The 12,500-nt window shown below is 45.6% G+C and overlaps 1 protein-coding gene across 4 annotated transcripts in view; it reads left to right on the forward strand.

Annotated features, from left to right (window-relative positions):
• The window catches only part of stim1a (stromal interaction molecule 1a), a 71,425-nt gene that overhangs the window by 27,720 nt on the left and 31,205 nt on the right, over positions 1–12,500 (forward strand). For all 4 annotated transcript variants that reach the window (XM_063205081.1, XM_063205082.1, XM_063205083.1 and 1 more), the window contains exons 6-7: positions 2,231–2,346; positions 10,939–11,116. In XM_063205081.1, the coding sequence (XP_063061151.1) occupies positions 2,231–2,346; positions 10,939–11,116 (294 nt within the window). The remainder of the gene's footprint in view (positions 1–2,230; positions 2,347–10,938; positions 11,117–12,500) is intronic.

The raw sequence follows: 12,500 nt of genomic DNA on the forward strand, positions 1-12,500 counted from the left end.
ATTCCTGACCATTTTCCTGTTACTGGAAAAAATAACACGGCTTGCATTTCTTTACTGACACGTAGTTTTTTTGGCGAATTGATCTACCCCCGTCACCTCATTGCTCTATTGCTTTGAGGGAACAGACCTGTCATCTTTTTTACCTTTATCTCTCGTTGCCCAATGATGGTCAGACAGTCGAACACTAACAGCGAAAAAGAGCACTCCTGAAAGTTTGAGAAAAATATTTTTTTTGCATGTACACAACAAGTGAGCCCACTTACCCCCCAACTTGTCACTTTTTGCCATGAAATCTGACGGTTCCGGGTAGCATGCACGCGCTAGCTGTATTCTGCCTCGTTGACTTTGCATTGACGTGACGTCACTCGGTCGGCTAGTTTTTGTTGTCATTTTTATAAATCAATGTGCAAGTTTTGAGGATGGCAACAGCCAAAATATTGATTAATGGGTTGTCAGGGGGTTATATAAGCAAAAATAAAGTTGCCACTCGTTAACACCAACGAACTGACAAGATATGAGACTGGGCCCACCACCTACTTGTGTGTTCTTGTTTTTTGGGTTATATCGGCCCTGTCTATGGATGATCCATCCTCCATGTCTCCTCAGGAGTTTAGCGCTACCCCACCCATTGTAGTAACTACTGATAGTATCTACGGTAGATGCCCTGTGACCCTTGTGTTCTTGTACACTTAAGTGTTTGGGTTTCTTGTAGCCCTTTCCCTGCGGATGACCCAACCTCCATGTCTCTGCTGGAGTGCAGTGCAGTGCGGAGTAGAGACTATCCTCTCCACACACCCTTTATAAAGGTCCCAGGCAGCTCTTTCACACCCGTGTTTAGCTGAACCGTAGGAATGGTGCCAAAGGCTTGTGTTTCCAGTTGAGCTCTCCGTGTGCCCAGTTTGTACATTGCAGAGGTGTCAAGCGTCTGAAGGTAGAAACCCTGCCACATATGCAATCCAGTGAGTTTTTTTTTTTTAACCAGATATTGAGTTCACTCGTCAAACAGGAACATTGGGTAGTTCTGAAATGTGTCTGTGTTAAGTGCACAATATGAGGAAATGGCAGGGTTTCTCTAACCAAGATATTCACCTCTTCTACTCAACAATCACTAGGGTGTAGAGATGGACCTCAACTCAGTGGCGTGCACAGATGTTTTCGGGAGCAGGTGCTGAGGGAGAGGGGTGACACAAGTGTATAAGTTGAACTTCCGACTGCCTTACTAGGCTGTAGGGCTATGGATATACTGTATATTATGTTAAATTATCAGGGCATCATTATCCCATCCTTTTATTTCCAAGCATGTCAATATGGACCACATACAAAACAAAAACCTTCCAATAGGGCATTTTTTTTGTCCAGTAGGGGAAATGGGCAGGTACTTTAGCACCACCTCGTTCCTAATCAAGACTCAATTCCAGCTTCAGAAAGTAAAAAAACAACAACATATGGGGTAGGCACAAACTATATCTTTTCAGGCCAGTTCAGTTAGTCATGTTTCCCATGTTATCCTATGTAGTCCAATGGTAGTTAATTAAGCAATAAGCCATGAGAGGCCGTGGGTTATGTTCGATTGATAACGGCCAAGGGGAGTGGGGCACGACGCAAAGCGGAGTGCCGTAAATGTCCCCTTGCCCGTTATCAATACAGCATAACCCACGGACTCAAGAGGCTTATTGCTTATCTAACACTGTTACACTTAATCGCTGACCAAATTTCTTTTAAAACGCTTTAATAACAATTAATTTGATCCGCCACAAGTTGAGGAAGTGATTGTGGTTACCCCGGCAACGTTACTCCACGTGCGTGTGTTCGCGCTGCCAGACACACACTTCGCTACAAAAACTCAGCAAGGGGCGATAAACATCGCAGGAATTAAATGTCTTTGCAATCACGCTGATACCCCAACCACAGATGGTGCAAAGATGTGCTCTTCTTGCAGACTCCCTACCCCAACTGCAACATATTCTTATTACCGACGCGCATAGAATCTTCAGTTGGAAGGTGTAGGTTTACGCTCAATTGACCACGGCTATCAGAATCGAGAACCGGACCGCACAGTGTTAGGTTTAGTAAAATAACCTTTAGGTGGACAGTTAGAACCAACACGTGGGAAGGTGTTTTTTTTTTTTGAAGCTGATATTGGCATGCTGTCTACTGACCTCCTGTGTAAGTAAAAATGTAAGTAGTTAAAGTAGCTAAACAAAGTTTCTGTCTATCTGTGGTCCTTCAGGTTAGCAGTGAAGAACTCCACATTGACCTTCACCCTCCTGAATATCCTGGACCGCCATCTTGCCCAGAAGATCCATCTGAAGGCCCTCGACACAGTTCTGTTCGGACCCCCTTCAAGTAAGTTCAAGCTCATCGTCTTTCTGTAAACATTTGGTCCAATGTTCCCCCGTTAAGCAGGTTCACCAGATCATTCTTTGTATGTCACAGTGTTAATGCAGAGGTTTTGGCATTTTGCATATGCTTGTCTATATTTTTCTTACGTGCAGGTGATTATTTGAACCCTCTCATGCAGAATCCTCTGTTAAATACTTTTTGTTACCAAAATAGTAATGTCAAATCTCAATCTGTTACTTAGAACTCTTGGTGATGTCTTAGCAATGTTGTTATGATGTAATTGAGGGTTTTTTTGAGCAGTTAGTTGGCTCGCCGGCAATCCCATCTGCACCCAAAGGCTGCCAAGTTCTTCACACGGCTAACTTTCAGAATCCCAGTGACATCAGCTGTGAATGGATTGTGAGGCAATTGCTTTACATGTGGGAATGGTGTTTATTTCGTAAGTTAAAGTGTTTATGAAACGAAAACAAACTGTCATTCCCATTAAAGCCTTGTTTTTTCTGATAGCATCGATGAGACTTTGAACCCAATCATCCTGGAGGAACTTGTGAAAATGGCAACTCAAAGTGTGAATTCTGTGAAATTTGGTGTGACTAATGAGCTGGGCTGTGACATCATAGAGGGGAGTCCCTGGTTTGCTAGTATGGCGATCTGAGAAAACAACACACATGTGATGGACCCACATCTTATAAAGGAACCAAAATTCTGATACAAACATCAGCGTGTGGAAAAACCACACATCCAACCTCATGAGAAAAAAAAACAGCAGCAGAAATCTTTTTCAGAGGCACTGATACATCTGCAGAAAGTGACATGTCTGACAGGCGAAGTGACGATTGTTGACATAGCCTGACAGTTCGTTTTGTTTATGGTTACGGTTGCTAAGGGCGCTTTGCCATGACCCACAGATGACATGGCGTGTGTATTTGTTGACAAATGGGGGGCATTTTGATTCAATTGCGCGATATAGTGTGATTGAAATGCATGTAGGCTACATGCAAAAATATCATCAACTAGAGAAAAAAACGGAGGTATTAGGCTGTTGGAAAAACGCCCTATATAGCCTGAGTCCTCAGCATATTTTTAGCATTTATCATTATTATTATTTTTTGTGCTCAAAGTCACAGGCGTCGCGTGTCCCTCAGCCAGACTCTGAGGACGAGGTGTGTCCAAACGTCAGCCACACGTGCACCACAATACTCAAAACAAACAATCAACGCTTCAAAGTAGGCCTACGCTATGTGCATCTTCGTTTATTCGCTAAGCAGTAGCAGGACTTTTTCTAGGATTTTTTGGCATGAGGGAGCATCATGGCAGGTTACAGGGGGTGAAGGGGGGTGTTCCCCCCCATGAATGAGAAATTTATTAGGGGCGCTCAAATATATATATATATATATAAAAATAAAAGTATGAGGGTGCACCCACGGAGGTATAAGGGTGGAGCGCCCCTATTTCCCAGTTCAGAAAAAGTCCTGAGTAGCCCAATCTGTGAGTTGGCTGTCCTCGACTGAGAGCACCACGCTGATGTGCGGATATCCTCCCAAAACCAATTTATTGACCAGTTGAATGGCAATCAACAAAAAGTGCATATTCCGAGAGCATTCGCATCGGTTTGGCATGTAATGTGCATTACCCTTTCCTGAAAACAACATACAAAGCAGATGGACAAGGTAAAACGAGTAGCCTAAAGCAAAGCAGTGCACTCACCTGTCTTCGTGCCCGAGCAGTTACAGGGGCAGTTTCAGTCTGCACGCCGGCGATGTCAATTGTTGGAACTGCTTGAGGCAATAGCATTCTCTTCAGTCCAACCATGCCCGCAACCTCCACATTTGTGGTGAAGCACAAGGGGTGGAAATGTGCCGAGCACAACAGTGACCACGAGCTTGCTTCAAAACCACGCATTGGATCCACAGAGCCCTAGCTTGATTTAGCCTTCTCCTTGTCGGCCACAGTTCCATCATTCTTCACAGAAGGGAACTTGTGCAAAGATATTCCTTCTGTCAAGTAGCCATTTTTGCAGCTGGCACCGTTCGGCCCTCCAGCAACACACTGCTTGACACTGCGCTTTGTTTTGGTACTAGCCGCCATTGATCTGAACAAGGTGGAATGAGGTGAACTCACCCCTTCTATGTCACGCATATCATTTGCATAAAATTTGCATGTCACCAAAAAAACACTTTTTGGGAACGTTTTAACATGACTTTTAGGACAAAATATCACCCAGAAAATATCCCATTTTATTCACAAGGCTTAGAACTTTCAGAATCTGTCCTGGAAATGGTCAAATTCCTTTATTTTGTTTTCGTTTCATAAACACTTTAAGGGGGTAAACTGAATCTTCTCAAGGTAAAGATGGCACACAGGAACACAGTTGGGGTTCAGAGTGCTTAAATCATAGTGATTTGATTTAAGAAATTACAGAAATTATCAGTTCAGCTATTCATTTAATTCAAAGTATCTGATTTTCTACAATCTATTGTAATAAGTTTCTTGTCAGGGTGTCCGCTATGGCAGTGTGCTTGCTGTAAGAGGCTGTGAGGCATGCCATAAGTGAATCTGCACCAACTTAGTAGTCTGGGCACATCTATCTGGCGCACTCTCTCACCTTCACCCTCTCTGTCTGCATCTGTCTCTCTCTTTCTCTCTCTCTCTCTCGATATCGCTCTTGCTCAGTGTCTCTGGAGCGTATACTATTTTTCTCTCACCCTCCTAATCTGTCTGTCTGTCTGTCTGTCTGTCTGTCTGTCTCTCTGTCTGTCTGTCTGTCTCTCTCTCTCTCTCTCTCTCTCTCTCTCTCTCTCTCTCTCTCTCTCTCTCTCTCTCTCTCTCTCTCTCTCTCTCTCTCTCTCTCTCTCTCTCTTCCCCCCCCCTCTCTCTCTACCATCTCCTCACCTCTCTCACTGTCTCTTTCCATTATTCTCAGTCTTTCTCTGCCTATCTGTCTTCGAACTAGAATGCGGTCGTGCAAGTTGAGCCTGTCCAAGACGTTCAGGTCTGTCAGGTCATCAGTCGTCGTGTAATGGAGTGTAGCTTGACTAGGTGTGACCTGGCCTTTAGAGGCCACTCTCCTGAACCGTATTCCCCAGACCGAGGACTTTATTTACTTTTTAAAGACCAAAAGGCCTTTGAAGTCCTGCTTTCCTGCTTAAAAATCCTGGCCGGCCGTCCGGCTGGCTGGCAGCCTCATTGTCTGTGATATTTACCGAGCTGCTTTTCTACTGCTTGCTGAAAGAGAAGATGAGTGTGTGTTTGTGTGCGTGTTGGTGTGTGTGTGTGCGTGTGTGTGTGTTTTTTGAGTGTGAGTGTGAGCGAGCGCTTTCTCTCTGCCGCAGTGCTGCTGCTGCTGCCGCACCGTAGCCCAGTTTGAATAAGTAATGGCCTTATGATGTAATACAAAATGATGGCATGTTTTCGTTTGGGGGAAGTGAGGAGACGGGCTCCTTCCTTAACAGGGAGATCGTCCTATCTGGCTTTTGCCATTGGAGTCTTCGGATGGCAGAGTTTGTGAATGTTTGGGATCTGTGCGTACGTGCGTACGTGCGTGCGTGCGTGCGTGCGTGCGTGCGTGCGTGCGTGCGTGCGTGCGTGCGTGCGTGCTTGCGCTCTGGGTGTGTGAGGGGGAAAGGGAGAGACTGAGTTCACATGTCTGTGAGTGTGTACGGAAGCTTTGAAGGGCCCAGGGATGGCAGCCTGTGTCTGGCATGTGTCATTGTGAGTGTGTGTGTGTGTCATTGTGAGTGTGTGTGTGTCATTGTGAGTGTGTGTGTGTCATTGTGAGTGTGTGTGTGTCATTGTGAGTGTGTGTGTGTCATTGTGAGTGTGCATGTGTCTTTGTGTGTGCGTGTGTCTTTGTGTGTGCGTGTGTCTTTGTGTGTGCGTGTGTCATTGTGTGTGCATGTGAGTGTGTGTGTGTGTGTCAATGTGTGTGTCATTGTGTGTGTCAATGTGTGTGTGTGTGTGTGTGTGTGTGTGTGTGTGTCATTGTGTGTGTGTGTGTGTGTGTGTGTGTGTGTCATTGTGTGTATGTGAGTGTGAGTGTAATCATGTGTGTATGTGAGTGTGTGTCATTGTGTGTATGTGAGTGTGAGTGTAATCATGTGTGTATGTGAGTGTGTGTGTGTGTCATTGTGTGAGTGTGTGTGTGTCATTGTGTGTGTGTGTGTGTGTGTCATTGTGTGTGTGTGTCACTGTGTGTGTACGTGAGTGTGTATGTGTGTGTGCCATTTTGTGTATGTGTTCACTGAAGAGGGCCAGCTGCGCCACCCTCATGTCTCCTCTCTCTGAGTCCAAGCGGTCCTGTCTGATCAGCAGGCTGGAGGTGACAGCAGGCTGGGGCTGAGCCAGCGGTCCCCATCAGAGCAGCAGACCCACTGGGGGGGTTTTCAGCCTTTCAAGCCCTCATGTCCGCCGTCACGTTCATAAATGCTATTTTTGATCTCCTTTTTTTCTCCTGTCATGATGACGCCATAGTCTTCCACAAATAGACATTTTTAAGGTCAATAGACCAAAATGTTGTCCATTTACTGTAAAAGGTCCCACTCAGGCACAGATGGTGTACTAGATACCTGTGTTTTCGTGGTCTTTTGGTAAGTGACGTGATGTGTGATGTAATGTACAAATTCCACATTTGTATGTGTTCACAAGTACTGGGAGTGCCGCTTTACTGTAGTGCCGTAAAAGTTTATGCTAAAGTAATCTAAGGATTTTTTGCTGCAGGGAGGGTTGGTATGCTTGGAGGAGAGGTTAACAGGATAGACCAGTCTCAGAGTTCCAAGGAAACCAGGCATGTGCTATCAAGATGTGGGCAGTAGGCTTACCCAGGAATTGAGGTAGATATGCTTCTACCCGTCTGAATTTAGGGCTAGATTGACATTTGCGTGTGGCATATATATATTTTTGACATTTATGTACTGCAGTCATACTGTGATATGACGGTAAATACTGTGATGTGCAGGGCTATAAACTAACTTTTTTTGTGATTCACTGTTTTTTTTTTAATTTGAGAGCAAACTCCCAAGCTGGGAAACAGAAGCATTACAAAGTCAGTCATCAATACCCACCCACCCCACCCCAACCTTAGACACAAATCACATGACCCATTAGGTCATAAATGAAATAAAATAATAATAATAATAATGGAAAAAAAGTTAAACTAACAATAGTCAAAATGTTATTTTAAATTCATTTTTTTCTTCACCAGCCCAAATGGCTAGTTGGTGTACATCTTACGAGTCAAACACACACTCTGATGGGTTAAAGTGACTCGTAACTTTTTTTCATTTTCTACCAGCCAAACTGAATTTTCACCAGCATTTGGCCAGTTAGCGGGTGTTAATTCAGAGCCCTGGTGATGTGTCTCAGAGGCTGTTTGATCATGATCAGCAGCCCCTAATGACATGTCTCTGTATAAACCACCACTAAGGACCACAAGAAATTATGATATTATATTAGGCCACTGCTCATGGAGCCCAGGTGCTTCAAGCTTTACCCCTCCTCCTCCTGTTGATTTTAAGCAGCAGCGTGGCCAGGGCCAGTGAATGGAGCGTCTCATCTCATGGGGGAAAAAAATGACACCAGAGTCCCCGTCTGGCAGCCGTTTGGAGTGTTTACTCAACGTTATTATAAAGTCGGGCAGGCAGGCAGGCAGGGCTGAAGGGGCTCGGCTTTTTTATGAGCGATGGCACACAGGCCAAAGACTGCAGGCGTAATGGCTCCCCATTAGCCTACATCAGTGACTGAGGGTGGGGGTGGGGGATGGAGAGGAGAGGGTTTAGCCTATTGGTTTAGCACGGAAAGTTGTTTGCCTGCGGGGGGAGTTAGTCCAGGCCTCTGTGACATGCAAATAATCCGCATGGAGGACTTGCACTCGCTCCATAGTTTTGTTTTTTTTTTGGTGTGTGTCATTGTGTGTGCAGTGTACACCCACGTAGTGTGTGTTGGTGTGCAAGCGTGTGTGTGCATGCTTTTGGGTGGCCGGTGTGTGTGTGTGTGTGTGTCTGCATAGGCATGCATGAATGCTCAGACTCACTATGTCCGTGTGTCATTGTTGGTCGGCTGAGAGGAGGAGAGTAGGAGGAGAGAGGAGAGGAGAGGGGAGGAGAGGAGGCAAGAGGAAAGGCGAGGGGAGGGGGGTGTTGGAGAGGAGAGGAGAGGGGAGGAGAGGAGGCAAGAGGAAAGGCGAGGGGAGGGGGGTGTTGGAGAGGGATTTAAGACTTGTGGCTCAGTCGTCAGTGTCTGTGTTGGCATGGTGTCAAAGCTTCAGTAACCGTCTGCTGCCAGTTTTAGACTCAATCTATCTCGACCCCCACCATTTCCCCTCTTTGTAGTCTTTTTTGCTGTCCTCCCATCCCCTTCCCCCTCCCCCTCCACTCCACATCCCAACCCCATCATTTCTCACTTGGTTTCAGCTGTTTCTGGAGCCTTATATAGAAGTGTTCCCCTTGGCTTTGCAGGGAAGCTTTGCAAGCAGGGCTGCTCTGTTCTGTTCTGGTCTTGGAGGTGCGGTGCCGGGCCTGCACCAGCTCCCAGCGCTCGCTTGTGTTCTTGTACTCATCAGGAATGTTCTCTGCACGATAACTGGAGGCCGCAACAATAACACCCAGGCCCAGGCCAGCTCCAACTTCCAACTGTAATATCCCACTTAGGCAACAACAATAGGGGAAGTGGAGGGCCCACTGCAGGCAGCAGCAGCAGCAGCAGTGTTAATTGCATGGCTGAATAAGGACGGAGCCCCAGAAATGGGCACTGAGCTGGGCGCTGGAATGGGCCTTCCCCTCAATATGTTGTCTTTAGCAGACTGCAGCCATGGATGGGCATGGGTGGATGGATCAAGTAGTCAATAAAAGGATCAAAGTGAATGGCAGATTTTAGATGCAAAATTATGTGTTTACCTTTGTCTTGCTGATAAATTGATTTTACCTTGTATTTGTCAGTATGAGGTTTAAAATGCACATTTTGCGGTGTTCCTTTACACCCATCACTTCAGGTGAATCTATTGAATATATTATGACAATGGACACTTCACTTTTTTGGCGATAAGCTTACTATGCGTATGCTGAAATACTAAGATTGATGCAATTTCAGTGCCCTTTGTCCAATTTCACTGCTGTTACAAGGTGAAATTGCATTTTCCTTTTAATTGATTATTCCTGTACTTTGGTGCTGGAGAGGTGTTGTCTCAACGCAGCTTTGCAAATGGCTCATGCCAGCAGGATGCTGTGTAGTCCTGCCATAACACCAACGATGAAAATCACAAGACTGATTTCTGTGTTTTAAAAAGGGTTTAAGGTTACATGTTTAAGTTTTGATATCAACTTCACTGGTTTTGCCTGACATCAAACCAAATATAATTTTCACACGGTTGGGTCTTTGAAGACGGCGGCTGCAACCCAGCAACACGTCTGGAGTTGCTGGCGTGGCCTTGACTGTTGGCTTAGCCCTCCATTCCCCACACCCACCCCCTCACCCCCCTCTTCCCCGGCTCTGGTGCCCAGAGGACGCGGCAGTGAGACGGGCCCCAGTGGAAATGTCAGACCCCTGCATGCCCCGACATTTTCCCCCGTCCCCACGTACTTCCCTAGCATCAGTTGGCAGACTGAAATAGCGGGTGCTAATCAGGTTTATCTTGGTCTTTTGGCCCAAATCCATGTCTGCCCCGCATGAGAGCACTGTGGCCTTCACCTACTAGCACTGAAGGCAAGAACATTGTTTTGGAGATATGCTTCGACACTATTGCGAAACGCCAAGGTGATTCTGGAGCGTATACCGTACCAGGGGTGAGTTTCTCAAAAGAGGAGTTGTTAGCCTGTTAGCAACTTCGGTAGTTGTCAATGGGAAAATGCATTGAAAACAACAAAGTAGCTAATGTAGTAAGCAACTTTGGTTTTGAGAAATTCACCCCAGGAACGTACTGCATCTAATTTGATCAAGCAGCCTAACATGCCAACTTGGCCATCTGTGAATGTTCACTACAAAAAAAGTTTGCTGCTGAGTTAGTTTGAGAAACAGTTTTACTTTTTAACTCAAGTTTTGTTGAATTCTTCTGTTTGAGTGAGCTCAACAGCGCTCTACAGCGCTCTTCCTACGTCTTTCCAGACGTTGGGCCTAGTCTTACCTCTCTTGGTTGGGCTCATACTGTCACACTGAGTGATTAGTGAGGAGTTGACATGTCTTAACAGTTCTATGCAACTCTTTCTCTCTCCCATTCCCCTCTGTCCTCTCTTTCTTTGTCGCTGTCATTCTATCCCTTTTGCCTTTGCTCTTTCTCCCTGCCTATCCCCCCTCCCTTACTCCTTCTCCTTCACTAACTATCTCACTCTATCTTTCACTCTTCTCTCCCTCCCTCTGTTCCTCTATCTCTATCCCTCTCTCCCCCTTCATCTTCTTCATTCACTCTCTTGCTCCTCCTCGCATTCTTCCCTCACTCCATTTGTTCCTCTTCCATCTCTCTATGTCCATCCCTGTGTTTCTGATTCTTTCTTTCTTTCTTTCTTTCTTTCTTTCTTTCTTTCTTTCTTTCTTTCTTTCTTTCTTTCTTTCTTTCTTTCTTTCTTTCCCTGACTTTCTCTCCCTTCCTCCCTCCCTCTATTGTTGCAGTGAACAGACACAACCACCTGAAGGACTTCATGCTGGTGGTGTCCATCGTGATCGGCATGGGCGGCTGCTGGTTCGCCTTCATCCAGAACCGCTACTCCAAGGACCACATGAAGAAGATGATGAAGGACCTGGAGGGCCTGCAGCGTGCCGAGCAGAGCCTCCACGACCTCCAGCAGAAGTAAGGAAATAAACACACCTATACAGCTATGCCCCAAACAACCCCCGCACCCAGTTGTATGGTGCCATAGCTCATTCAACTATTGTGCCATAGTCCATTACTGTACTTACCGAGTAGACCCTCCACGAGGGTCGCACCTATACCCCTATGCACCAAACACCACGCGCATTCATCCCTGTACGGGACGTCATGGTTCATTGCCTTACTTACCGAGCAGAGCCTCCACGACCTGCAGCAAAAGTAAAGGAATAAACGCACAACACAGTAATGCACCAAACACCACACTCCCCCTCGTATTGTGCTTTAGCTCATTCAACTATTGTGCCATAGTTCATTGCTGTCTTGCCGAGCATAGTCTCCAGGACCTGCAGGAGAACTAAAGAAATAAACGCACCTACAGTATACACCTATTCACCAAATGCCACATGCACTCATCCCTGTATATCCCATTAATGTCATAGTTAATTACCTTACTAACGAAGCAGAGCCTCCTCGACCTGCAGCAGAATCAAATAACTGCACCCAAACACCAACCACAAATGCATCTGTATACTCAGAATGTACCAAACACTGATGCACTGAACAACACATTTGTCCCTGTATAGTCAGAATGCACCTAACACCACACTGCACCATTGCACCAAACACCACTCTCATCCCTGTATGCTCAAACTCAGAATGGTGAGCTCTTCCAATGTTCAATCCAAACTCTGTGAAATCCCAAACAAATTTTGAAACATATGACCTCAAAAGCACCAAAGTAGGATTTAAGGAAGTGGCCGAAAGTTGGAGGGATGTTGGGCCATTATGTCATCGTTAATTCCCTGACCTACTGTACCGTACATCCAGAGCAACTGTGGTCAAAGTGTTAAAGTAGCATCCCTGTATGCTCAGATTCTGATCTCTTACAATAGCAAGTTCAAACAAGCGCCATGAAATCACACCAACACACTCAGGCAGACCGAAATGACAAGCGTTTTGGGTAAATAGTATCTCAGAAGTATTTCAGAGTTTGAGACCTGTTTTGAAATGTAGTCATTTCGTTTGGTTGTCACTAGTAAACAGTGTCTCACTACCATAAATTAAACCGAAGATAATCAGATAAATGTTTGTCATCATTGCAGTTTAGCCTTTTGTGTTGTGGTTAATGCTATGAATGAAAGTGTCATCAAACCATCAGATTTTAGTCCTATTTAAATGTACCACAAGTTAGCTGTGAGGGATTAGAAGTGAGGTGTGAAGAGTCTGTTGTTAAGATGGCCACCTACAGTATGTCCACAGAACATTGAGGACACATGATCTACAGAAATCATAATCTGTCTAAAACACAGGCGGCTGTTATTGACTTGTCCAGTATGCAAAACCGTGGCTCAGAGGGCGTTGG

This window comes from Engraulis encrasicolus, chromosome 8, assembly GCF_034702125.1.
Source record: "Engraulis encrasicolus isolate BLACKSEA-1 chromosome 8, IST_EnEncr_1.0, whole genome shotgun sequence".
NCBI lineage: Eukaryota > Metazoa > Chordata > Actinopteri > Clupeiformes > Engraulidae > Engraulis > Engraulis encrasicolus.